The sequence below is a fragment of the Conger conger genome, chromosome 5, assembly GCF_963514075.1.
Source record: "Conger conger chromosome 5, fConCon1.1, whole genome shotgun sequence".
NCBI classification, from domain to species: domain Eukaryota; kingdom Metazoa; phylum Chordata; class Actinopteri; order Anguilliformes; family Congridae; genus Conger; species Conger conger.
The window spans coordinates 10,699,915-10,727,552 of NC_083764.1; the positions used below are offsets into that span (position 1 = coordinate 10,699,915).

Here is a 27,638-nt window from a genome sequence, read left to right on the forward strand (position 1 = left end):
TCAGGTTTAATCACATTATATCACTAGGGGATGATTCATGTTCTCTGTGAGCTTTTGGTTAGGGGGCGGCTGCCTTTTGTTTCCCAGCAGCCGGCGTGGGACTTGACAGCCTTTTCCCAGAATGCATCTCTCCTGTCTTCTGGGTTTTCAGCAGGGAGTCATCATTACTCCCACTTTCAAACAGTCACCAGGGGGAAAGCAGCAACCAGTTAGTTGGTAAATTACAAGCAATAGCCCGCCAGGATGCTGGAGTCAGCTGCTATCGCCGTTAATAGACCCTGATATAAAATTTGTTGCATCAGTGAAACAAAACGCGCGAAAGCCGGGATGCGTTCGCACTTCGCGGCAAAGGCTTCGGTTTATTAGTGATCTCAAGCTGCTGTCTTTGCACAAAATGGAGGCTGCTAACGTTTTTATCAGACTGTTATTTATTCGCCCTCGCAAGTCTTACAGCCAATTTCCAAAGTGTAAACAGCGTGCAGCCAGTTTCTCTAACAACAGGCACATTGTCAGAACTGAGTACATTTATGGACATTTATGAACTCAAATAACTCAGATGAACATTCCTCTTCCATACCGGATGACCATTTTATAAGTTACACAGTTTGACATGTGATGTGCCAATTAGAAATCAAATCAGCTTTAACTTTGGTTTGAAGGAATTACACTTGTTTTCCTCACGCTCACATACAGGCCCAATTCTTATTTTTTCTTCTTAAAGGTACAATAGCTAAGATTTTTGTGTTAAAACATTGCACAAGACCATTCCTATCATTGAAAAAGGCTCACTGACATGTTGACTTTCTGCCTGTGTTAATACTCATAGTCCTTAAATTCGGGTTTCAAAATATACAGTTGACGGACCGACACACTTTCAACATCAGCGCGTTCACTGAGAAGGGGGAGGGATAAACAGAGTTGTGGTTTGAGGGTGTTTGTTGCTGAAATTCCTCTTTTGACCGTTTGAAGGAAGTCTGAAATTACCTGTTAAGTATTTTAATAATTGAGCTATGACTGCAGAACCTTGTTTATACCGTGTCAGTCAAAAGGTGAGCATTGCTGGGCTGAATGGCCTGTCCTCACCATTGTTTTATGTTATGTTACAGTGTTCAAACATGTAAATAGGAATAATGAAAATGTAGACAAATTTCTTACAGTGGGAAGACATCTTAGGGCATTATAGTAAAGTTCACTGAAGAGACCATAACCCAGATATCACTCACTCTTGATGAAATAACCCAATAAAAATATGAAACCGGTGGCATGAGTCATCATGGACAGCAATGGCGTTTCCTTGCCCTTTCAGCTGACTGAAGCAGAGTGGGACGACCTCCTGGATCAGTTCGAGGAGAAGCACTACCTCAGTGTGCGGAGATGGAAACCGGGCCAGGACCCCTACAGGCTGTACGCCTTCAACCAGCGCGAATGCGAGCGGATTCCTAGCAACCGCGCCCTCCGGGACACCCGCCATTACAGGTAAGCGGCGTGCTCACGGCACGGACGTCCTCCATTGTGGGTCTGCGGCAGAGAACAGGAAGCAAAAGAGACTCCGCGACTGCATCATTTATCAAATGGGCTTTCTCTTCAGCTTCATTGTGTGCGTGTGTGAGTGTGTGTGCGTGTGTGTGTGAGGGTGTACTTGTGTGTTTGTGAATATGTGTGCCTGTGTGAATGTGTATGTGTGTGTGTTTCTTCAGTATTTTGCATACAGTATTTGTCGATGCCTGCGTTTGCCATTGAATGGCTTTTGTGTGCGTCGGCTTGTATGTTGAGTCCGCACATTTGTTTCTGTGTATACATGGGTGAATCCCCGCCTTTCCACTGAAAGAATTCCTGCTATATAAATGACTCGCATTGTTCCGGATTATTCTCCGGCTGCCGGGCTGCGCTACCTCCGAAGTGAAGGATTGCTTGTTTCTCCACATTGTTCTGCGCTCAACCCGGGAAGGAGGATATGGCTTTTAACAGATGACAGCAGATTTATCTGTCAGAGGGGAAGCCGTGGCTTGATGCCACAAGCGTAGAAAGGGATAATTGCCGCACACACGCGAGTACGTGTAAAGTACCCCTCTTCGTCTTCTCATTAACTTTCTTTTATTCTGATGCCCTCGACTGAACTGCACTCCTTGGGATTTTCAGTGTAGAAACAAGTGCACATAACGCTGCTACCCCGCTCTAGCCCAAAAATAAAATAAATAAAAATCTGCCCCGCTTTACAGAAAGGCGACGGTATGCAAAGCGGGTTTGTTGCGAGGGGGGTGTTGAACTTGCTGACTAAGTGCTGACTAAGTGAGATATTTACAGTGGGGTTAATGGTCTCACAGTAATGCTGGGGACCAGTTCTGTTCTGCTTCGCTACCATTAGCGCGGACTCTCGAGGATATTAGCCCCTGCACTGTACATTTGGACCATATACAATACAGTACATGAAGCTCAATGAATCACCCTTTTCTTTTACAGTGTGAGTGCACTTCAGTAGCCTCTCTCGAAATGTAGTCTAAGCAACATATTCAACAAACAAATAGGATGTAATGTAAAGACACACTCCTTGTCAGTTACACTGATGGCCGTGTCATATGTACTTGAAGAAGCTGTTCTATTCCTGGAGTGTTGTCAAAGCTACAGCGTGGTACAGTCTTTGGGGAAGTGGACCTGATACCGGAACGTGTCAGTTTTGACACCCGGCGGTGTAGCCCTACCCGTGCAAATGGTGTTTATTGATTCAGTACATATCTGACTCAGAAGTGTGGGGCGACCATACCCTGAAACTAGAAGTACACACAGGACAGAATCAGAAGCATGCGTGTTCCTCAGACTCGGATAATGTGAGACAGCACCGCTGTCTGATAAACATGACATGTGAATATATAGATTTTAGTTGTTGCCGCCCCCGCAGCGACAGGGTTGGGTGTTGTGGCTCTGCACGGTGCGGTAATTGGCGAGACAAGGCCGGGTTGTCTGTCAGATCTGCTGGGTGGCGGTAATGTGCCGTCGCCTGCGTGGGAGTCGACGAGACGAGTCTGGGAGGGTCAGTCTGCCGGGAGAGGACGGGGCGCGGGGCGAAAAACGCCGGCCCCAGAGATCCAGACACGATCGGCAGAGGCAGGTTTTGAAAGGGTGAGAACGGGAGGTCTCTATTGATTCTCCCCCGCTGGGGCTGTCTTCATTTTGGGAGAGCTCAGAGTCGTCCGTTAGCCTCGGCGGGAGGCTCGCTGTTGCCCGCGTGATTCGCGCCGAGCGGTCGGGGTGGCTTGACGCGGGGTGTAAAATGGAGTCCGGCACCGCCCTGGTGGGGGAGATAGGGGAGTGAATTGACACTGACGGGACTCCCAATACTCAAACAATGAATCCTCCTTTCCTCCCCTCATCTCCTCTACCCATACTTCTGAACAGGAGGAGGGGAGAAGTGAAGGAAAGTAGGCTACATTTTGGGACACACTCACTGCATCTGTCTGGCCTCTCCCGTTAGCGTGTGGATTTTGTGTTCTTACTTATCACCCTTTCCGTTGGCCGTAATGAAGTCCCGTCAGCTTGGCAGGAACGCGGAGTCGCCGCTTGAAAGATTTCAGAAAGTCTGTGCCCTTCCCTCCCGGCCTGCTCGGGAGAGACGTGGCCGTGGTTAATGTGGCCCTCCGTTTAAATCATAGCGGGACGCTGAAGCCTGACGGTGAGGTCGGGCGAACAGGATGCAGTAGATTATGTATTATGGCAAGGAGGATTCTTTGCCAGGTGCAGGGACATTTGCTCTGATATTCATGGCTCTTGTCTTCCACTATCCTCCCTTACCGCTAAAAACTGCTAAACTCCATCTTGCCAGAGGCGCCATGCATCCATGGGGAGAGCGCCTTCACCTGGTTTCGTTTTTGTAATGTGTCAGCTTGCGTTTTGTTTACCGCCGTGTGATTGAGTATAGTTCCTCTTCAAGGGGCTCTGACAAGTCCTTGACCTACGTCACTTCGAGTTATGTAAATCTGGACTCAGGTAAATTGTTTCAGAGAAATGTAAAAATCAATATGGTGGAAGCCAAACATACGCTTACGCTTATGGACGACGAATGGGACAAGATGCTCAAAGCTACTCCCAACACATATCTGTGCTGTAATAATAGTGTTCATATTGTTCACAGTGTACTCAAACAAACAACTGTTAGTATTCCAACTGTAAAATTACAATTGTGTTTGTTATCCTTTCATTGTGTTGTGACTGCAGTCTACTTAAGGTTCATAATTTCTTTTGACAAAAAATGTATTTAGTTATACATGAAATTCCAAGTTACTGTAAGTATAAATGTGATACCAGGAAGGTAGGCCTTATGCAACTCTGGAACTTGTACGATATAGCTGTATAAATAGGCCTATTTCTTCTAATGATGACTACCTGTCAGTGACTTGCTGAAATGGCCTAGAGCTGGTTTAAACATCAGTTGTCAGCAGCAAGCTCTGGGCCCAAAGCGTCGCTCTCTCCTCTTTCATACACATTACACTGCATATCAAATGATACATTTTCCACATCAGGGTCCCTCGTGGAAGAGGGGGGTGGAGGTGGAGGTGGGGGGGGGAGTTTTTGTATACTTCATTCATTTTCCAAGTCACACGTCAATCTTCCGTACGCCACTGGGGTTATTCAGCCCGGGCGAAGAAAATATTTTAATGACAAATTTTCTGCTTCCTTCTTGTGCCGCTAACACCAGCATATTAGACAGCGGTAGAAGGGAAGGATCTGAAAGTGAATTATAAATTGACCTTTTCTAACAGGACAGTTATTATATGCTCTCTCACTTCAGGGGGTTGCAGCTGATAGTTAAATACGCATTACGCCGTAAAGTTCTGAGTCACGCTGGCGCGTATCCAGAATGTGTCTGGCCCGGTTGTGTTTGAGATGGAAAAGCAGGACTCAAATCCACTGTGAGCAGGTGCAGCCACAATGGACAAAACAATGAACAGGTGCAACTCTTGCTCTCAGTTAAAATGCATTGCTTTTGTATTTATTCCATCTTTATTTGAAACCTTGACAATTCAACATCATCAGAATACTTACATAAGTACAGACAGGACAGACTATATATCATTTCGTCTAACTGAAGACTGCTGAAGTTATTTGGCGGAGAAGGCCGGGTCAGGACCTGGTCATAAAAACGTTAAAGCAAACAGCATAGCAAATAATCACCTGTGTACTGCATAGTGAATCCTCCATCATATACACTTATACACATATGCTACGCATCAGACTTGGGGTCAAACTCATAACTGTTTTGGATTTAAATACTTTTCTGTGCTCGATTGATTTTGCCTGGTACAATTGAGCCAACCAAGAGGACCAGAAGGCAGGGTTTGCACTTTTTGAGAAGTATTTAATAGGATCCTGTACACCAGACAAGCTCAGTAAAGCATAGACAAGTATTTGAAAGCAAAACAATTGCGTTTGACCCAGGTCTGCTACACATACACACTGTACATCTTAACATTTCCCTGCATACACTGATCCATGTACACATATCCATGCATTCATACGATAAAAGGCATAATAAAAAAATGCCCATTTGTTTAATCATGCATGTAAATACGTAATCTTTGAGTTAGCGAATATCTTTTATCACTAAATGTGATCAAAACCCCAGGTAGTTTTATTTCCCACCAATAACCATGACATATGTGCTGTTTAATTTGAGGACTCAAATTATTTTGGCCAGTTTGAATTAGGATTTCAGAATGAGGGTACTCATTCCTGATTTCAGGACATGGTTCTGACAGGAAGGACCTAGAAGAGTGTTCCAAATTCAGGAAAAAAATTAAAAATTAGGATTTAAAAACTAATAAGGAGAGTCATATCATGTTTAGAGGCAGAGAAGTGCTGTTCTTCAAGATTGGCCATTGTTTGCATTCAAGACCAACAAATACGAACTTTGATCCGCAGCACAGATTGTTTTACGAAGGTAAACAAAGATCCCTTTCAAAAGGGCAGACAGTAAATTAATTTTTGCCAAATGTACTCTAAAGCAATGGAACTGGGCTCCCTTGAGAAAAGGTCAAAGGTTAACGGTTAGTGTTGGGGCAGTGAGGCATCAGGACCCAACAGCGTATGGAGCTACCACACGCTGCCCGTCACTGTCTGATATGAGCCAGTCCTAATTCTCTGCTAAATAAAGCCGTTTGATTGGCCCAAACCAGTCACTGAAGTCAATCAATGCACACGATAGGTCCACCATCTGGCCTGACACCTCGTATTACCCTGCATTGCCTATGCTTCTTGTGTCAGACACAACAGCCCTGCTGAAAAAAAAGCTCAAGCTAGGTTTTGAAACAGCTGGTAGGTGGTTGACCAATTCATATGAGCTCCCAGCTCAACATGGTTTAGCCAGTTGACCAGCTCCCAGACCAGCTCCCAGACTGACATGGTTTGACCAGCTCAAGCTATGTTTTGAAACAGCTGGTAGCTGGATGACCATCTACCAGCTAGGATAAGCTACCAGTACTACCTGCTTGACCAGCTCATACCCAGCTAGACCAGCCTTGACCAGCTCAATTTACACCAGAGAAATACTGCATTCATATTCTCCTGAAATTCTGGCTCGATTATGGGAGGAAATCTCCTGCTCTACTGCCCTGTTCATCAAATCATGGCTCTCGAGGGCGAAGAACTGCTACTCCCTTTACCTGGAAGTCAGGTGTGAAGACCTGGCAAATCGGCACTAATTGTTCAGTTAATCGCCTGGGAGGAAAGAAATCCAGGGCTGAATTTGGATTTGAGGGGCATAGTTCAGTATCCCTGCTCTGCTGGCTTTGGTCCTGGTGCTGGAGCCGTGCTAATCAGCAGGGCTCGGGTCGAAGGGGTTCTGCTGACAGCGAAAGGGACTAAGAGATTAACCAACCATTTTTGGCACGCGGTCTTTGTTTAAAAAGTCGTATTTGCTGAAAAAAGTGAAACCTCACCCTTGTCTTGCCTCATCAGCAAGACTGGAAATATCTTTGTGCTGGTTGGCAAGCTTCCCTTCACTCTAATATTTATCTTGACGGCGAGCCAATTTGGAATATCCAGCGCTCGCGCTCCAAAAACACAAGTCAGTTTTGTGGTGCGACTAGACGCCACCTTAATGAGCAAGCCTCAGGGACCCACATCTGTTCATCGCCCGCGTTCCCCTGTCGCTGTGATACATACTTCCTCATACCCAGTGACATTCTTTCTGAGAAAGAATCCAAGAATGGCTGCAAATTACCATTTAGACTGTCAGCACGCAGGGACGTAGGCGCTGAGAAATGTGCCCACAGAGGTGTGGACTCCTCGCCGAAAATCAAATTGAAATTCTCGATGCGTGTAAAACGTGCATGTCTTTTGCAACTGTTTACAGGGCCTCGTCGCTGGGTTTTTCTTGTAGAAGCAGGGAGCACCGAGATATTTCATATTCATACTTCGGGTAGGACTGTTCCCGGAGCCCTTTTTCACAGGAAGTGTTCGTGCCGCTGTGTTTTTCCAGCGACGTCGTTCTGCCTTTCAGGCTCACACCGATCTCTATTACGCCTCAGGGATTTTGTGATTGTGGAGAAAATACAGTGCAGAAAAGCAGATAATTACACTTTCGGTGCCTCTTAGGGTTTCTCTTTTCCTTTCTTGTTGCTTAACTAAATGAGGCTTTGAATCACACCGGGTTTTTACCACTTACAGTCTGTGCAAACAAGCCACAGCTCACTGAAATCAAGATAAAGAAATAATAATAAGGCCAATCAATCACTCCCCACCACACACTGTCTTGTCCGCTGAAAAAGCCAGCGGTCCACTGTACGTGAAATCAAGTATGAATCATCTCCCGGCTCCAGTAAAAGTGTTCCTGCTCCTTGCTCTGTCGACTTGATTAAAAAGGCAGAGGGGACAGATTGAAGGGGGATTACATTCTTTTTAAGGTGGCTCGTTTTTCACCTTTGATTAAAAAAAGAAGCGTATTAAAATGGGGATCGCTGATGCGTTCCGTGCCTTATTAAGCTGATTTTTTTTAATACCCTCATATACAGATTAGTCGTGTTAAAAATCTCTTTCTTGGCTGTTCTCCCCCCTGCTCCTTTTATGAGAATAGAAGAGAAAGATTTTCTGGGATGTTAAATGCATGCTGGGTACTTGGCTACAAGAACTGAATACAAAATCGTGTCGGTGTCACATGAAAGGCAATCGTTTATACCTATTAGGATTTGCATTTGCCATACTGAAAGGTTGTTCCTACCTTCCCACATCATTCACAGTGAAATATATTTTAAAGAATGATCTTTGACCTACATAACAAATATTGACATATATATTTGACTAATTATGTACTGGGGCATTTGTAAATGATTATACTGAAGAGCACCAAAGCAGTTTCAGGATATGTACTCTCAATGCCTAAAGTCCAGCCTCTGATCCAAGGCCATATTGGGCGAGCTATCCCCCTTCCACTCCCTGCACCTCCTGCCTCCAATCATCTCAGTTCGACTTTCAAGATGGCCGACGGATCGGCGAAGCGGCCTCTCACGGAGAGAGGGGAAGGCGAGCGGGGCGTAATGGTGCCGTCGGGAGACGCAGGGGTGTTGGGGAGCCCCTCGGGGCGCGTGTTCGGCCTCTGTTTTCAGGGCTCTAATGAGATAATTCACGCGGGAGGTGTGGGATAATGGAGCCGGCCGCGGATGAAAGGAGAGGAGGCGGGATGACTGAGCGCTTCTGCCGCCCCCGCAGTCGCGCTTTACCGCCGGACGCCGGGAGAGCTTCGCCCGTTTTAGCGCCATTATGGCGCGGCGGGTGCGTGCTCCCGCTTCGATCTGAGCTATGTACTTCTCGCCGACCGGCATTACAAGTTTTTATCGCCCTCTATTCAAAACCTTTTGGGGATTTTTTAAAAACTAACAGTAATGTTGTGGTGTAGTAGTTATTAACTTGAGTTATATAATGTTAGTGTATGCATTATGGGCAGTTAGTGAGCCAGGGAGTTTTTTTGAGATTTCAGGGAAACACAAAGCAATTTTCAACTTCCACAAACAACTTCATTTAATGGCTGTTCGGCTCTTGGATGTAGCTAGTTGAACTCATAATTTTAGCTTTGATAACAAAAACAAAAGCAAAACATAAGGTGCTTTGATATAATGTGCCTTTTGATGATCTAATGTGCCTTTTGCTAAAAAGTAGATTAAAATGTCCTGTTTTCCCTGAACAATGTCCATTTTATTTAAAAAATGTTTTATCATGAGCACAAATATATGACAATATTCATGACTTCCTAAATCTGATTAAAAAGTTTTATCTTACGTTTCCTTTAAAAAAGTGCAGTGTCCTTTGATTCACCTCACAGAAACCTGAAGACAGCCCTTTCGATCAAGTGTCTTACCCAGTGCTGTGAGACATTACTGAAATGCAGTGAGCGGGAGTGTAGATCCTGTGTCGAACCACAGTCAGTCTTATTTCAAACCTTCAGGCGTCCTGCCATCCAGGAGGATCACATAACCCTCCCACTCCCCCCTTCTGAGTGTCGGCTTTAAACTGACCGTCACAACTCAGCCAGAACTGCAGGCCCCTCTTTATCTTCTCCCTCTGCTGGGTCAAGTGGTGTTGGCCCGACCTGCGGATGTCCTGGACGGGCACAGCCCGCACACAGAGCTGGGTCACCGTAGTTTGGGAGTCAGTGAAGCCGGCGTCTCATCTGGTGTATGCTGCAGGTACGGAGATGGTGATAGCACTGCTAATCCAGTGCTAACGCCACCCCAGGTAGCAGAGTGAGCCGCCCCAGGTCTTACCACCAGCAGGTTAGCATACCGTCACCACTACATTAAATCACGTTCGCTTGGCAGTCCAGAGTGACTTACATTCAGACATCCACCAGAGCCAGGACGGGCTGCGATGCATCTGGAGCTGTACCTCCATCTTAGAGATATGTTATGGTTCCTGAGTGGGCTGATGCGCTCGCCGCCCTGGGCCTGTGACCTCGTCCTTCATCCTGCCCGGTGTCCGTTTCACTTCCTCCTGTCTTTCCCCGTCCCTGACAGGCAATCGTGGAACAAGAGAGGGCTTCCTCGTCCGGTCACGAGGGATCTCAGGTCTGCTCGGTGAGATCACAGCCCCTCTTTGTACAGCGTAATTTGTATCGAAGAGCCAGACGGTGGCCCTAAAAAGAGGTGGGGGCGGGATTGGAGAAGTATTTCGGGCCCGGCCGAAGGCCGTGTTTAGTAACTTCCACGGCGGTTACGCCAGTGAGGAAAATAGCTGCTGGGGTGTGTTTGTGGTTGGGAGTCGTGTATATTTAACTCTTGTTAGCAGGCCGCAAGGAATGCGCGGATGTCGGTCAAGAGACTGCCCGAAAAGACCTCGGGTTGCAGCGGATGATCTCTTTCCGTCTAGCAGGTGCATCGTCACAGCGTTTAGAGGTCTACTGTTTAATAGCCATGCTGTCACACCCCCCACCATAGACTCTCTGCTATTCCTGTGCTCCCTATGACAGAACGTCTCTATTTATTTATCTTATTGGAATACATAGAGCCAACATGGTGGCCACAGTGGTTACGCAGTTGCCTCATGAGATGGAGGTTTTTGGGTTTGTGCGCTACCTGGATCTTCACTGCGTGGAGTTTGCATGTTCTCCTCTGGGGGCTCCGGTTTCCTCCCACAGACAGCACATCTAGCCCCAGGGACTACAGTTTCCTGGCTAACTCTGGCACATTCATAGAAATGTTATTAATGTGCATTGTCCCTGCCAATAAACAAATAATGATAATTGCCGCAGGAAATGCTACCTGAATTCGCTTCTCTGCTTTACAACACAGTCAATCAGCATCTGAAACACGCTGTACAACATTCATGCGCCAAACTTATCTCGTGTTTACCAATTACTAGTCCGAGGCAGTCTATTACAAAACAGTAAAGCGTTGAATTAAACTCCTTTTTTTGTATGCTGACATGGCTTAGCTCGTATATTGCCCAAACCCATCACAGCGAAGTCGCTTTTTACAGCTTATAAATATTAATGTGCCACCGAAATTATTTGCAAGTTATTTTCAAGAGGCAAACATGCAGTTTAATCCATTGTGCTCTTTGGTGTGACATGGGCCTCCGCGGTGTATTGGAATGGCTGGTGGTATTATGTGTCATATGTATTCAATTTTCAGCTCCATTTAGTCCGTCCGAATTCGCAGTGTCGAGACGTGCGATAAAACCGGGCCGTATTTATGTGTTCCCGATGGCACTCAGAGCCAGTGTCTTTCTCCGATTTTCTGAATTCAGAATAGACCTAATTTCCATCACTTCAACAACCATTTGCGCAAACTGACAGTATTTCCTGGGGTGACTTTACCTCGAGTTTGCCGAAACTAATGGAAAGTAATATTTCACATTGCAGAATTTCTGCATCTTTGTAACCCCGTAGCCTTTTCCTTAGTTAATCATTGCAACCTGATTCCACGGAGTCGCCTTGCTACAGCACCTGCCACCTGCTCCGTCCCGTTTGCATCTGCTATGAAAGGGACCATATGACTGGGACTGTCTGGTTCAGGGGTTTCCAGCCTTCTGCACGTGCTGCTGGGACAGAAGGTGTCCCCTTGAGCTGGCTCGTGCGGCCTACAGCCCTCACCAGATGGGGAAGGTCAGGAGAGTCCCAGGCGGAGGGGGAGGCTGTGAATACCCCGGGCACCCAGGGTCAGGTATGAGGCCTGGAGCACTATTAAAAAACAGACCCAGATTCAATCATCATTTGTCCTTAACTCTGACTCGTAATTCATTCTCATAATTTGCAATTTAGACGATGCTAATGAAAGCAGTTTACAGAAGGTGCATGTACTCTCAACAAATAACGGTATGAGATATGCCTAAACAGGTACAAATGCATGTCACTGTGGCGGTGGCCAATAGGTATATACAATAGTTCCTCTAGCCTGCAATGTATAATGAATGTGTACCTTTTTTGCTGGGAAAACATACTAATGTGTACACAAAGAGAACATTACTGTAATGTGGGGTACATTTGGTAAATATGATCCATGAAGAACAAACACGTACAAACACTGTCTCTTTATTTCTGAGAGTGACGGCCAGAAAACCACCCCTGAAGCCAGAGCTAAGTAAAGCAACAATCAGACCTGCACCATGCTACAAGACCAATTCTATTCAATTCTATTCAGTTCAATTCACCATTCAACACTCGCCGAAATCAACTCATCAAACTGTGATTTGTGAAGAAGAAAATTAACACTTTGCATTTACAAAATCGTGAAATCGCCGTTTAAACCTTTATTGAATCCAGGATGTAGAATTTGACACTTTGTCATCGTACCTAATAGTTCCACATGATTAGCAGCGTAGCCCGTTTGAAATAAGTGGCCATTTAATCTAAGAATGATTATCCATTTCCGAGAACACTACATCGCTGCCAATAAGCCGCGGATGTTTAATACCCCTCAAAGCCAGGCCAGGGCAGAGCACCAGCTCTCCCAAGATCGAAATCCCCGCGTAAATCAGGGATCTTTTCATCCCGACACGTTTTGATGGGATCAATGTGAAAGATTACGTCTTTCATCTCCCGGCTGCTTGTTGAGCGGTCTGTACGTCGTGTCCCGTTACTGTCAGAGTCTCATCCGTTCTGCGGGAGAAAAGAGTCTGTCTCGGTTGTGTTCTTACGTGGGTGTCGATGAGCCCGCATCCTTTAAACGGATTACAGTGAACTGAATGCTCTTTAAGAAGCACCACACATTCTCAGCTTTCACTGCCTACCACTCATGTGCATCTGATTTACAATAATACGCCTGGGCAGCGGTGGAGACACAACACTGTCAGATGCACCATAAAAGAGACTCTGTTTACCGCCGAAGCCTTTTTCGCTGAGAACAAAAGTTCAAGATGCAAATGAGGCTAAACATTTTTACATTTCAATACAAATAGCAGGTATAGTCTAAAGTGGGAGCTAAAAAATCCTCGAATAAATGTACTGGAAAAGAAAAACGTTTTACAAATATCTCTGCTGATAGTTTCCCCAGCATTAAAATTCACTTGTTCCGGCTCAGTAATCTTTGCATAGGATAATGTTTATAACCGCCTAAAATTACAGAATGGGAAGTGACGGCAAAGAAAATTCTGGAGCAACATGACGCACAAGCACTTTGGAGTCTTTTAAGCGCAGTTCATTGCCAAGGTGATAGGAATAGTCACAGTAAGGTGGAATAGTCCTTGTTGGACGTGAAAAGACTCTTTCAGGCATTCCCCCCACTTTTCACAAAGACACTGAGTGGCAAGGTTGCTGCAATGCTTCTGCTGGTGTTGATGCCAGGGTGTCAGATTTCAAAGTGATTTATCGCTTGTTGTGGATAGGAGGGGTTACTCTGCCTCAACCTAAATAAATCTGACGGGTTTTTCTTAGGCAAGGTTCTGCTTTCAAATCAAATATTTAAAACGATTAAATAGCTGTATAAAAAAAACCCAAAAAAAACATGAATGTTGGTGAAGTTGGCAGACTAAAGGAATTGGTTATTTCAAAATGCACGCTTTTTTAAAAGAATGCTAATTGTTGAGTTATTCACAAGCATTAAAAAGATAGTTTCCCAAAATCAAATCAAAGCTGGATTGCTTTCATTCCTTTTGTTTTGGTCTGAATATAATAATGTTCTTTTAAAGAAACACATTCATCGTAATCATTCGAGCAGAGCACACGCATTTCTCTCTGTGTCTCTGAGCCCTTCGCTCATATGGGAGCGATATAATGAATGTGTGGGCCGCAGGTTAGCTAGTGGAGTGTTAAATCACATGCAAAATTAGACTTTCTCAAACATCTGCTGCAGGACCCCCGTACCTCTTGCCACCGTGTCAGACGATGTAGCTTGTACGCCGCCGGGGTATGAGAGCCGAGAGGAGCAGGCGAACGCGCAAGGTTTGCGCCTGACTAGGCTACATACGGAGGGAGACACCTTTTCCGGTGCTATTAACTGATAAGCGTGCGGTCACCGGGAGCGGCGCACGCCGTTAATTGAAGCTGCCGTTTCTTCTGCAGACAATCGCTGCCTGGCTGCTTTTTATATGCTTTCATTGCGTTGCGTCTACGAAGACTTCGTTTATATGCATAAAAAGACTCAGTGGACGCGTCCTCTGAATTAGGTGTCAGCAACCCCCGTTGCTGCAGATGGTGATTTTGTTTTGGTTTCGTTTTAATCGGCAGTTAACGGTGTATTAAGGCCATCGCCATAAGTCCATGGAGAATGATTCCTGTCGTACTGTTCTCGTTTTTAATTATTCGCCTAATCATTTAAATCAGTCAGAGTAGGGTATGTTAGTTGAAGGAACAATCATTCTTGGCTTTATTGGGTGAAAGGATAACATTTTCTTTGATTTAAATGCAGGCGATATTATAAATCTTTGAAATCTTATACGGTAGCCGAAGATTTCTTTTTTTCATTGATGAATGTAGAATTAAATTGGATCCCTGCACAAGCATTTGAAATGGCTGAAATTGCCCTCTGATCCAATTATGCTGTAAGTTATGACTGGACTTCTTAATGGCGTCCAAATGGCCTACACGGCTGTAGTGAAATTCTAAATTTGTAAATCAATACAGCGTCCTGCTTGCCTGCAATCAATAGATCTCGTTAATGATAGGAAACCATTATGGTGAATGGTGGGACCATTTTTAACAATTCGAAGACAGTGCAATGAAAAGTAAATTTATGTAATTTATTCAGGTGCACATATCAATTACAGAGGCTGACATTTTCCAATGCATAGGTAAAAGCGAGCAGTCTGAAAGATCTCCCGCACCGAGAGGAGGTTCAGGCATCTCTGAAGTTAGAGCTGACAGCATTCCAAATGTGCGCACATACACAGTCTGAATGCAAATTCAGCCAGCAAAAAATGGCTAAAACACTTGCTAAAAATGGCTAAAACACTTGCTAAAACTCTGTAAAGACCACTAGTGTTACATCAACTGTAACAGAGGCCAATAAGGACAGCAAAGTACTTGGTCAGAGTTCATTTCTACACTGGAGATGTAAGATTGCTGTGTTCTTGGTTCAACAGGAAGTACTGTAAATGATGACCTTTCGTTAATTGAAGGGCCTCTTGTACAGCTGGGCGTAAGTGCATGGATGCAGACAAAGTGGACTTTGTTGACGGGACAGTGAGGCACTGTGTTTTGCTTCCATCATATTCCACGTGGAAATGGACTGTAAGTCGGTGCAGTTTAGTTTCATGTGCTTTTCTGAATATGGAAGGAGAGCCAAACTACCACAGACAAATGTTTCTTGAGCAATATTCCCCAGTTTTACATTACATTACAAGCCTGCATCACTAAATGAGGCACTGTGATGTGAGCCATTTCCTTCTCTCTTGTAGAGTAGATTGCCTCCATTGCAAAACAAAAGTGTGTCTTAAATGTTTTAGTATTGTACAGATCTTATTATTTCAAATCAAGTAGAAAATAGTAGTTTGTCTTTTGTTAGTTTGCTCGACAAGTGAAATTTTCTTAGCCCATTGGCAAATCTTGAAATGAGAGAAACTGTCTCTCCTCATTGGCAGTTTTTTTTTTGCCATATACAGAAAAGTAATAGAAATAAGATTAAGTGGAAATATAAGACTAAATTACTTGTTGAGACTGCCTTATTAAAGATTTGAGAGTCATTTCTTAGGACAAGGTTTATGTTGCGTGTGGGTTTTATGACACTGCGGACTCCGTGGCAGTGATATTTATTTTCTCTGTTGTGGAAAAAACAGGACTGACTTATAACCTGGGTGATGAGTATTCTTGGCTCAGCTACCGTTCCTCAGTGCGTGACTCCATCTTGTCCACACCACAAACACCGTGGCTATAGGTGCTCCAGCCTCCAACCACAGATGTGACTGTCGGGCAGAGGGCCGGCAGTCAGGTCAAGCTGCAAAGCCTGGTTGCCCAGCCTCTGAACCCCTGGATTCAGCACTTCCCCCAGGCTATGTGCAGGTCTGCAGGAAGTCCTTCTGCATTTTAAGTACCATCCATCTCCCAGCGGTCAAGGCTCCTGATTAATTGCGGACGCCTCTGGGTTGTTTTGCCCTCAGACCTGTAGAGTAGTGCAGGTTACAGGGCGATAAGAATGGCTTGGCAGGTTGGAGCCATACAGCAGGTTGTATTTGACATGTTTCTAGAAGCAGAAGCAGATATTATGAACCCCATCTGCTTCAGCAGGGATTTGACTGCCGCCTCTGATGCTGTGGACCTGGGCGACGAGGGCCATATCGTTTTCTGGTTCTCATGCGAAATACTGGCCTTAATTACTTAATTATCCCCAGCCATTATGCCATCTGATATTTTAGCTACGTTTCCTAAGCGCATGAACGAGAGTCCCTATATGAAACGTTTTACTGTAATCTGAGTGAACCAGCGTTCAAGTATACGGCCAATTAGCTCATTTAGCCAGGGTAATTGGTGCAAACAAATATCTGTATACATGCCGGCTCATCACTGCCATAGACGTTCTCACAATGCTGTTGCCATGTGACATGACAAAACGTTCCAGTATTTTCTGTGAGTTGCATCTCCTTTGCGCCGGTCCCAGGGCCTCGATTCACCCGACCGGGCCTGCAGGAAGCATGCTGCCGCGTTTCACTGCACAGAGGACACCTGAAAGTACCCCGCGATTTGCCTCTGAGGGTTACCCTGAATCTGCTCCTGTTTGGGCTCTCACTGGCTCCACTGACCTTCACAGAGAAAACCTCGCTGATGCAGCTGTAGCTCTGCCGGTCCTCCGAGGCATTCAGGTCGTAATGAACCCAGACAGCCGTCTGGCTCCTGGCCCTTCATGAGAAACAGAGACACAGACATCCTCCACCCTCCTGTGCGCTGGTTAAGCCTTGGCGCGGGCAAGCAGAAAGGCTATTTGACCCCAAAATTGACTTACCTTTGTCGGCACCGCTGTTGACAAAATGTGAGTGACAGCGATGCCGTAGACAGCCCTTCTGGCTTCAGGGTTTCTTTGAGGACATTCTCCTGGTTCTGTGGCACACTGGTGGTACTCTGTGCCCTGGACGTACCCAGGTTTTGATTGGTAAACCCAGACAAAGAAGATATACATTATTGAACCCCATGGGGTGATTTGCCCTCTGCGTTTGACCCATCGTAGTTAGACAGGAGCAGCGAACATCCACCGTGTGGTGCCCGGGGAGCAATGCGGGGGTTAAGGGCCTGTCTCAAGGGCCCAACAGCTGTGTGGATCTTATCATGGCTACTCCAGGGCTTGTAACCCGAACCTTCCGGGTCCCAGTCATGTACCTTACTTTGCTACAGGCTGCTGCAAAAATCTGAGGTTCCATTCATGAGGTCAGCTATCGCAATCTCTCTCCCTACCACACCACGATCGCAATCTTCCGTCCTGGTCCACCTGCAAATGTGTCTAGCAAATGTGTCTAATACACCCATGATTAGAACTTGGCTGCCACTACTGCTATGGTATCAACACAATCTCCACTAACCTCAGCGAGACTGTGTCAGCTTGTACTCCTTGTGATGATCGCAGACTGCACTTCATCACAGACGGTTCAAAATGCTGGTGATGATGACATACTTGTATAGCTATGGCTAAATGCATAGCTATGGCTCTCTTAGCTGGTATACTGTACTGGTTGCTCTGTCTTCTGCACTCAAGTCTTAGAGGAGCAAGTGGTGATGGTTGCCGGTATTTATTGGGGCATATATCATGCCCCCAAATTACAGTGCCTAATTTCATAGCCAAGCTTCTTTGCAGCAGATTATAATCACTAGGGATGTAGTGCTGGTTAATGCATAAGGGATGATGTTTTTCCCCGGAAAGTTCATTTCTGTGTCAAAGAAAACTTTCCTTTTACACTGACACCAATTCCTCTGCATGGCTTTGACTGAATCTGCCTGTTCCCCCAGCTTCACTCTGCAAAAACACATCCATAATTCATACCTGGGAAGGAACACTAAATGGATGCTTTGTCTGAAGAGATGGCTCTCATCTTTTGAACATGAAAAATAGTCGCTACGTATCCAAAGCAGGATTGGCAGGGATTTGGCGTAATGTTTTCATTTATTGGCTCAGTTTGTTGGCGAGACCAAAGGGACCAATTAAATATCAGTTAATGCAGTCGAGGTTAACAAGAGACACGGGATCAGCTACACCCACACATATATATATATTTATTAGTCTGCCACCCCGGCCTCTCTGGGGGACCATTTTATTTATATTTTCTTACTTTAGTTGATTTGATTATACACTCAGTGAGCACTTTATTAGGTATTTATTAGTCTTATTTTTAATACTTGTTGGTATTGTAGCCTATTCATTTTAGAGGTTTGAGACCTTGTGTGTTCAGAGATGCTCTTCTGCATTCCAGTGTTGTAATGTGTGGTTATTTACATTACTGTCACCTTCCTGCCAGCTTTGACCAGTTTGGCCATTCTACTCTGACCTCTCTCATTAAAAAGCAATTTTTGCCCGCAGAACTGCTGCTCACTGTTTTTTCGTTTTTTGCACCATTCTCTGCACACTCTAGACTGCTGTGCGTGACAATCCCAGGAGATCAGCAGTTTCTGAGATATTCAAACCACCTTGTCTGGCACCAATAATCATTCCACAGTTCTTCCCCATTCTGAAAGTTTGTCTGAAAAACAGCTGAACCTCTTGACCATGCTTGGATGCCTGTAGTTGCTGCCACATGCTTGGCTGATTCAATATTTGCAGTAACAAGCTGGTGTGCAGGTCTACCTAATAAACTGCTCAGTGAGTGTATATGGTGAGCCACAACCCCCATCCCCACCCCCAGTGTGTCATCACCCAATTGTACAGCATATTTATTATGAACTATTGCCAGCTGAGACACAGATAGGCAAGACATACAGACAGTCAAGACAGGCTAACCGGCTAGCTAGCATATCAATCCGCAAGGACAAGAAGACGGATACACAAAACAGTATGAACTAGCGTAGAGTCTAAATTTGTATTTACACCTACACACTTATGAGAGATTATGTGGTGCTGCTATGCCAGCCAAATTTCATACAATGCTGTTAGAAAAAGTGGAAATACAACAAGACACAGCTTGCAGTTTCAATAGCAAATGCCTCACTGAATTCTAAAGGTCTGCTTTTCGAGTTGGTACAGTACATTGCACAAACCTCAATTGATACATGTGCAAGGCATTTGTATAGATGATTCCTGACCTCTGAATAAAAGAGAGTAAACCAAAGAAAGAGCCCTTGCCCCTGCCCTTGCTTGTAAAGCCAGCTTCCATCATCAATGTAAGATTTATATAATGTGGCTTGGGATGCTCAATCCTACATACAAACATTACAATGCGTATGATTTCACACATTATGCAAGTAATCGGTATTTTACATATAGCATTTTCAAACCTTTTGCTAACATTCTCCCTTTTTAAGCAAATGTAAGTTTTAAAGGTAGGGCTGTTCCTAGTTTTGGATTTTTTTGTTGCTAATTTTTCTCCAAGCAAGAGAGTGAACTAAGCAGTTAACCAAGCAATTTTGGTGTAAGGTGAAATTGTGACATTGTTAGCACTCGCTGACTGCTTGCCGGTGGGGATGAGAACCCATGCTGAAGGTTTGAACCCCTCTACGAGAAAGGTGTGACCATCTTTATTTTTGGAAAGCTAGACCTTGCAGCACTGACAGAAATGCAAGCTCTTCAGTGCAAAACTGCACAGAGCAGCTGTCCCCCAGGGATATAATCACTCATAAGCTATAGGAGAGCACATCTCCATGCGCCAGCAAGCATACACAAAGCACTGCTTGACAAGTACTGTGTGGTGTTCACAGTACATACCATTGCCTCGCATGCCTTAAACTGTGTGTTTTTTAATCAGTCCGTGAATTCTGCTGTTTTCACAGTTTCGGCACAAGCTGCTGAGTATCTCTTTCTTTTGTTGAGTTTCGGTCGACAGGGAGGTGTGAGATTTATAGCGGAACGGCAAAACCGAACGGGTCCGCCGATACTTCGACCTGCTCGCGGTATCGAGCTGGAAAGCCGGAGAACTAGGCGCGTGCCTCCCTTACGTACGTTGCTTTGGTCGGAGGCTGGTGGTGGAATCAGAAAACAGTTGCCGAGGTCGCAGGTATCGTTCGGTCGCTCAGCAGGATATCATGAGAGGTGGGTCCGCAGTGCGGATGTCAATGGCGGACTGTGTCGAACCGACAGGATGCCCAGCTAACATCTGTCTCTGGCTGGGCACCCTTCCAGGGCAGGACATAATGTTGATTTCGGCGTCTGTTTAGGGATGAAGCTCTGATATCTGTCAGGACCCGTTTCTCGACAGAATGGCAAAGTATATTTAATGGCCATTCGGCCACTTAGTGCCAAGCCACCACCCCCCCCCCCCCCCTTCCTTATGGACATTTTAAGCATTGGATTTGGTTACCAATTAATTTTGTCAATGCACATACATCAAAGGCTTGGCAGAGAGAGGCTTCAGAGTGCTGACAGGGCCCAATTAGGGAGCAGAGGCACAGCTCTTCGACCGACTGGCCACTAAATCAGGACAGGCACTGAAACGCACGAGGATCCCTGACTGCGCCAAAAACCTTCAGACACGACTCCCGCAAACCGCCCAAAATAACCGCTCCACAAACAACTCCCACAAACCACCAAAAAACATCCCTAAACGACTCGCACAAACTGCCAAAGAAACCTCCACAAACGACTCCCCCCAAACTGCCGAAAAACCTCCACAAACTACTGGCAAATTCCTAAAATATTTTCCACAAATGACTTGCACAAACAACTGACTCTCGCAGGAGACCAGGGGACGGAGAAAGCTCGGGAGAAACGGTACGGTTTAGTCACGCTCCGGAGAACCGTCTTTCTCACTACTGATATCTCAATTAGGGCAGAAGAGAAAACATTGGTTATTGGTCTTTGACACTTCAGCTGGACAAGGCTGTGTGGGTCTGAACCATCCCTCGGGGTGGGGGGGTGGGGGGGTTACTGTCTGAAGCGGGGGGGGGGGTTAATGTAATGGGGGATCTGACGCTAAGCCGCTCCATCAGACAGAACCATTAAGCTGGAGCAAACCGGTGGGGGGGTGGAGGGTGGGGGGAGTTGTTGGTGAGGGTGGGTTTAAAAATGGCAATCTAATTCAGCGAGGAGACAAAAACACTCAGGGTGCGTTCTAAGTTCAAGCCGCCCCGTCCAACAGTTTTTTTTGTTTTTTTTTGTTGCTGCCGGTGGTGACATTTTCACTAATTGGATGATTCCGCAGAGATTGCCTGTCAGAACTTCTGAGTTGCGTTTGCCAGTGGAAATGGGCCTCCAGCTGAGAAGTAAACATACAGGGCCAGACCGCTCTTCAACAGATGAAGACGAAGATGGAGATAAAATTCACAGCAAACAAGGCGGAGTGCAGAATGTACTCAACAGATGGCAGGAAATGGCATTGTGGGTATTCTGGTTGTATGAAACTAAATGCACAGACTTCAGTCAATTCAGTCTCGTGTTCATCTTAGGTTTAGAAGTCCATGCTGCAATATCCAACTATGCCAGCTTGACCAGCTTGAAAATTGGGCTGGTCTAGCTGGGTATGAGCTGGTCTACTTGTAGCTTGTCTCAGCTTCCTGGTAGCTATGTTTCAAAACATAGCTTGAGCTGGTCAAGCCATGTTGTGCTGGGAGCTGATCTGAACTTGTCCACCAGCAACCAGCTGTTTCAAAAACTATCTTGACCTGTTTTCTGAGTCAGTTTCAAAAGACTGAAAATTATACAGGCCTCAGTGAAAAGTTGCCAGATGCTTGTGATTTTACAGCTAAAATATTCACTATACCTCCTTTAAAAAAATAATCCATCTGCCATTGACTCTGACACATATTTGCAGTGAAATATTCACAGGTCTCTACTGTACATTTGGGGTGTGGAGGAAAACCCCAGACAGGAAACCCTGCCAATGGAGCGCCATGGCAACGAGGAGCCCATGTTTTCATGAACCCGACCTTCAGTAATGTCGGTGTTGGTAAACATAAAGCTCCCGTCTATCCGTGAGCCATTTCCTGAGTAGAGGCTTGTGTGGAAAACAAACAAGGAAAATAACCTGGAGGCTGAGCAGCCCTGTGCCTCGTAGGAGGAAACAGCTTTCTGTGCAGCATTGGAGTGATTGTCAGAAAACCGATAGCTGTCAGATAAGACCAGACAAAAGCGAAATCACAAAATTGACACCCCCCTGTGACGGAATCTGTTCATAATTGTTTTAGTTGGGCTGACAGTTCCGAGGTGTGTGTGTGTGCGAGTGTGTTTGTGTGTGTGTGTGTGTGTGCAGCCGTGTGTTTGTGTACTGTACTCAGTGTGTACGAGTACACATTGAAGGAAAATGTGTTTTGAAGCCCTCCCACGATGTTTCAGCTCCGGCATTAAAACTGAGGGCTTATGCGTCCTGTGCCAATACCGGTGTGCCGAGCAGAGAGAGGCGCTTGTGTGCGGTTGTTTTCAGTTGTGAGTGGCTCCAGCCCCCGCTCCTGCTTCCGTGGATGGCGGGGGGAAATTAACCAGAGGGTCTCGCCTAATACAATTAAACATAGCGGCATGCTCGGGCGGTTTTTGTGTGTGTGACTGGGCTGGTTATATTTGTGGGCTGTGGGCTCCGTCGCTGGGTGACAGATGGGAGAGAATGGCCAGCGTTCCCAGCTGGCTGCTGCCTCATTCTGCCTCTTCTCCTCGCTGGCTCAGTAAACAGCGAGCCAGGAGAGGCTTGTCGTAGCCACGCGGCGAAGCAGTAGCAGTTTTATTTATTTCTGCCAACCCCCCCACACCACCACCACCACCACCACAAAAAAAAAAAAACCCCAGACCCAGATAATTCCCCCTGTTTCTCCTTGGTGGTGTCCTCTCCGGAACATTCCGCTCGTTTCTTTTGGTTTCGTGTTAGCTCCCGGGGTCTCTCGGAGGAGTTGGGGAATAATTCCATCTTCTGTAAAGCCGGGGAAAAGGCATCAGGGAGAGCTACAGCCGAGCGTGCTCACCTTATAAACCCGTTCTCCGGCGGTGGCTGCCAGAGTCCCGTCACGTGACCCGGCTGCCGCGGCACCGTATCTCAACCTGTCCTTGAGAGAGCGGCATCGACGGATTCGGAAACGGAGCATATGGCGACAACCTGATTAATAGAAAAGGTGTTCCCTTTTTAATGAGGTGTAAAATGAGCATAACACATAGCACCTTGTTATAGAAACACGGCGAAAACCCGACGTGTTTGCTCCACGTCGATTTTGGCAGCAAACGGAATGTCAATGATTCGGAAAAAACAGGCTACCGTCTCCACCGTTTCTCTGTCAAATATTGATTTTTATTCTCTCAGTCCTTGGATGGTGGATCAAACGCATTACTCCTGGGAATCCAATTTAGCAGCTACAGTACCAGCTGAGTACATGCGCATGGGTTTTCCGTTCTGTTCATATGGGATTACGTAAACACAACTCCAGATACGGATAGAGGAAGCACAGAAATCAAGTCTTTGAAGTGAGAACAGGGAAGCATACTGTAGCAATGTGGAATTTTTCTATAATCCTATCCGAAAATTGCACTGGCCACTCCGCAGGGGGGCTTGCCGCAGCCCGTTCCTGCACGTTAGCGACGCGCTCCTTACGCAGATGTTTCGGCTGACGTAGACTGTAATTATATGCCGTATGGATACTATTTAAAACATCCCCATCTATAATAGATCTTTGGCAGTGCCTTGGACTAATGAGCGGATCCGCTTCCTCATCGCCGTCCTAGCCTTCTGGAGCGACGCCAACTCTTGGGCCGTCTCTGCCTCTCCTCTCCCAAGTTCATTACTCCTGTGCTGGCATCGCAGGTACCCGTCTGAGAGAAACGATGCGCACATATGGGGCAGTTTTGTCCCATTAGCCACGCATAATAATTTGCACACGCAATGCAAGTGGCTGTAATGTAAAGACTGAGCTTTCATTGGCTGCAACTTGATGTCAATCAGCCGGTATCCATACTGCAGTTTGGGGGGGGGGGGGGGGGGAATTACAGTTCAAAGTTCAGGGCTTGTTAAACATTCACTGCTTAAAGTGCAGGGAGCCATCTTTGCTGTTTTATTTCATTGTTTATGTGTGTCATTTTTAATTTAAATGACTATTTGTATATTGTGTTGTTATTACTGGTTTGTTAGTAGTTTATTGAGAATGTTAAATAGATTATAGACTGGATTATAGACGATAGATTATGGGGAAATAGATTATAGACTGAATTTGACTATAGATTGTGTTTAATCCTGCTTGGCAACCATTTAATACCCCTTGGTTTAGCAGGTTTGAACCGTCCAGCTACACAGCAGGTAGACATGAGAAATAAGGTTTTCAGTCCAAGGAAATTCTGCTTGTACTTCCAGCATGCTTACAATAAGCACTATTTTGCTTCTCTTATACAACCTATATTTTTAGTCCTGTAGAAATTTTTAGTCTTTTTAAATAAATTTAATTTCATAATATACAGTATGTTTTCATATATTCATTTTTGTTTTTATTCATTTGAAAGGATAAATGTACAGAGCCATACTGTGTACCTCCCTTAGTTTAAAATAAAATTAATTAGCATTATTTGTATTCATTTACATACTGTACAGTTCATCATCATTCCCAACAGTCACAATTTTGCATATGAAGCCAAAATTCAAACTTTAACATAATTCCCAGAAACAGTCAAATGTGCTACTGTACATTTCCATGGTAACAGTAATGGTAAGAAGTATTTACATTTTGATAAAGAATCACTCACTTGTTATACTGTACTGTTTGTTAATTATAAATCATGGCTGGGAATTGTTTCTCTATTGCCCCAGTAAAGAATTGCATTGCAAAGGCTGTTCCTGAAGGCATAAATATAAGATTACTCTGCTTAATGATCAGATGCGTGTGCCTTCTGTTGTACCCATGACGATGTCGTAAAATGAGAATATTTGTAATGCAGCACTGTATCTGAAATAAAAGCCAAACTGACGGGGAACTGGACAGGATGGATTTATACTAATCTAATAGAACCTTCAGCCAATGCTGTTCTTCCATAAATATCACTTTTAAATAAACACATTAAATCAATTCATAAGGAATTGCGCATTTGTCCAGAATGTGCAGTTGCGAGCATAAACAGTAACTGTTCATCAGTAGACAAGCTGTACTATCCAAATTGTTTTAATGATTATTGATATTGACATTGTAATCCATTTTTTTTCTGTTCACTCTAATCACTGAATAGCATAAACATTTTTTCTCAGGAAGGAATAATCATTTGTGAAATAGGTTTCAGTAGCTTGGAAAATCTCATTGTTACCATGCGTTTATTAACAATAGTGGCTTGTACTTCAGTTGCACAGTGATGCTGTAATGTTCACACTTTCTGGCTTCTGTCACTGCAGAACATCAAAGTTTTCTGATACGCTGCCGTGTAATGAATATTCATGGCGGGGGTGTGGTCTATAGAGAGAGCATCCATAATGATCAGAACACTGCACAACCCCGGAATCTCCTGTTACAAACCGGAACCTTCTAAATAATGAAGCACATGAGAACACAGGAGCTGAATCTGTTCATTGTTTAGAATATCTTTGAAATCACCTGCCACCATAGAGATCATTCAGCTTCTGAGATGAATCTTTTTTGGATATGTCTGTAGAACAGCCCCCCCCCCCCCCCCCCCCCCGAAGGATGGCATTCCTTGCCACTTGCCATGGATAATAAATCAGCATTTCAACTCTCTGTAGAGAGCAGCTGTGAATTTTAATGAATGTTTAAAATACCATTAACGTGCAAGATGGATGATAAGAACTATTTCTTGGCTATCCCCGTGGAATTCGATTGTGTTGTCTGCGATTCGGGCCCGAGCAAGTCGCTCTTGATAAAGATCCTGTTCCACTACCTTTAACCACGCTGTGAATAATGCTTTAAACACTGTATCTCCGGTCCTGAAAGCTCTCTGGTGTGAAGATCCTACACGTGTGCGCAGATACAAAACACGGAATGCAGAGGGCTGTTGTGGGTTGAGACTCCATGGCCTGGCCCGCAGCTTTCCGACATCCAAATTCTGTGCCACAAAATGGCGGCCCAACCACGAGCTTGCATGGAGACTGTACGCCCGCTGTCAGGAAACCGTTATCTTTCACTGCTGTGATTGGTTGAAATTCGCATTGTTAAAAGTTCGCTTCGCAGGAATGCAATTATTTATGTTTCATGCTATCGACATTTCTGCATTGTGAGTGAGGGAATTAATGTGATTTTAGATTATATGAATTGTCATGTTGGACCGGGAAGAGTCATACCGCATACTGGTTATGTATACATGATGTATGTATGAGGAACTAATGGAGGTGCACAAGCATGTGGAAGTATCAGCACAGTATATTAAAGAACCATTGAGTGTCCCTACTGGATGCATATATCTTTGAGATCAGACTGCCTGGCGATCTCAGACTCTCCTGTCTCCGCTGAATACCTTGTTCTGATGACGGCTTGGTATGGCCAAAGCGTCTGATAGATTAAAACTTTTATTTTGGAGCATTGCATCAGGTGTACTGTGCAAGTCTCAATTGTTGCACGGTTTTAACTGAAATTGCTGCCCTATGTCTGTCTTTGAAAGCTACATAGAGAAGAGGGCGAGTGAGGGGGTTTTTCTCGGAAGTGATGAATCCACACTAAGACGTCCCCATTAGATGAGCTCATCTAATGGTGGTGCACCACAAAGAAAGGGTCTGTCTTCTGACCTCCGGTTATGGTTTCCACCAGGAAGGCAGCCTGCGCGACGTCTCACAGTCTTGCTCAGAAAAACCGACTGAAGAGGCTTGTCCATATGGGAGATGGCAGCATTGATTCTAGAAGCCCTCGTGTGCAGTTGTTGCGAGCGACTGTCCTGTATATGCAAACAGCCCTTGCCGAAACCGGCGGAATCCGATACGGACCTGCTCCCAGTTCTGGGGCAGTGCTTCTCTATGGAGACCACCTACGCCCCTCTCTTTGTGCCCTGGCACCGGGCATCAGTGTCACCCCTGTCTGTTACAGCTCCTTTTTGCCAGGACCAAAGTGGGATTCTGGCAGGGCGTGTGGCAGCTTTTAAACACGGCCTCGGTTTTTACTTTTCTGGAAGCTTCTATCTGGGGTTGGTCATCGGATGAGCTTGAGGAAAATTGCAGAGGTTTCCCCGCATTGAAATTCCGCCCCTCTTGCAGGATTCATGCATTAGAACAGGCCTTTGAGGTAAATATACTTCACTCCTCCCATCATGCCATACTGCAAGGTGCACACCCTTCAGAAATAAGAGTAGGGGGAAAAAACATCATTCCTGAAACAGAAGTGCAATTTGCAGACCTCTAACGGCTGAGTGAAGGTGCTGTTTTTGAGTGCAGGAGAGAGAACCGGCTTCCAAAAACGGAGACGGAGGCTCATTCTACATTCCACGCTGCGTTCCTGCTTCCTGAGGGGAGGGGCCCAGGTCTGACAGCGTCTGCGGGCTGCGTCTCAGGAAGACGGCACTTTTCCGGGGAAACTAAGGTTGTGACAGCTGTTCTGCTTGGGCGCTTCGAGCTGTCCGCGGTCTGAACGGAACCGGGAGGGGCGCAAAGAGTCCCGTAATGGCCTCAGTGAGAGAAAACCCCGCGAACCGGAGACATCACGCGCTTGTTTGATCCCCGTGCGTTTTCCGCCGCGGGGTGAATCTTTAAACAGCCTCAGAAAT

The 27,638-nt window shown here is 45.4% G+C and overlaps 1 protein-coding gene across 1 annotated transcript in view; it reads left to right on the plus strand.

Annotated features, from left to right (window-relative positions):
- galnt14 (UDP-N-acetyl-alpha-D-galactosamine:polypeptide N-acetylgalactosaminyltransferase 14 (GalNAc-T14)) overlaps nucleotides 1-27,638 on the plus strand; it is a 76,223-nt gene that overhangs the window by 11,827 nt on the left and 36,758 nt on the right. Inside the window, exon 2 of the mRNA XM_061242228.1 lies at nucleotides 1,307-1,476. Coding sequence (XP_061098212.1) covers nucleotides 1,307-1,476 — 170 coding nt within the window. The remainder of the gene's footprint in view (nucleotides 1-1,306; nucleotides 1,477-27,638) is intronic.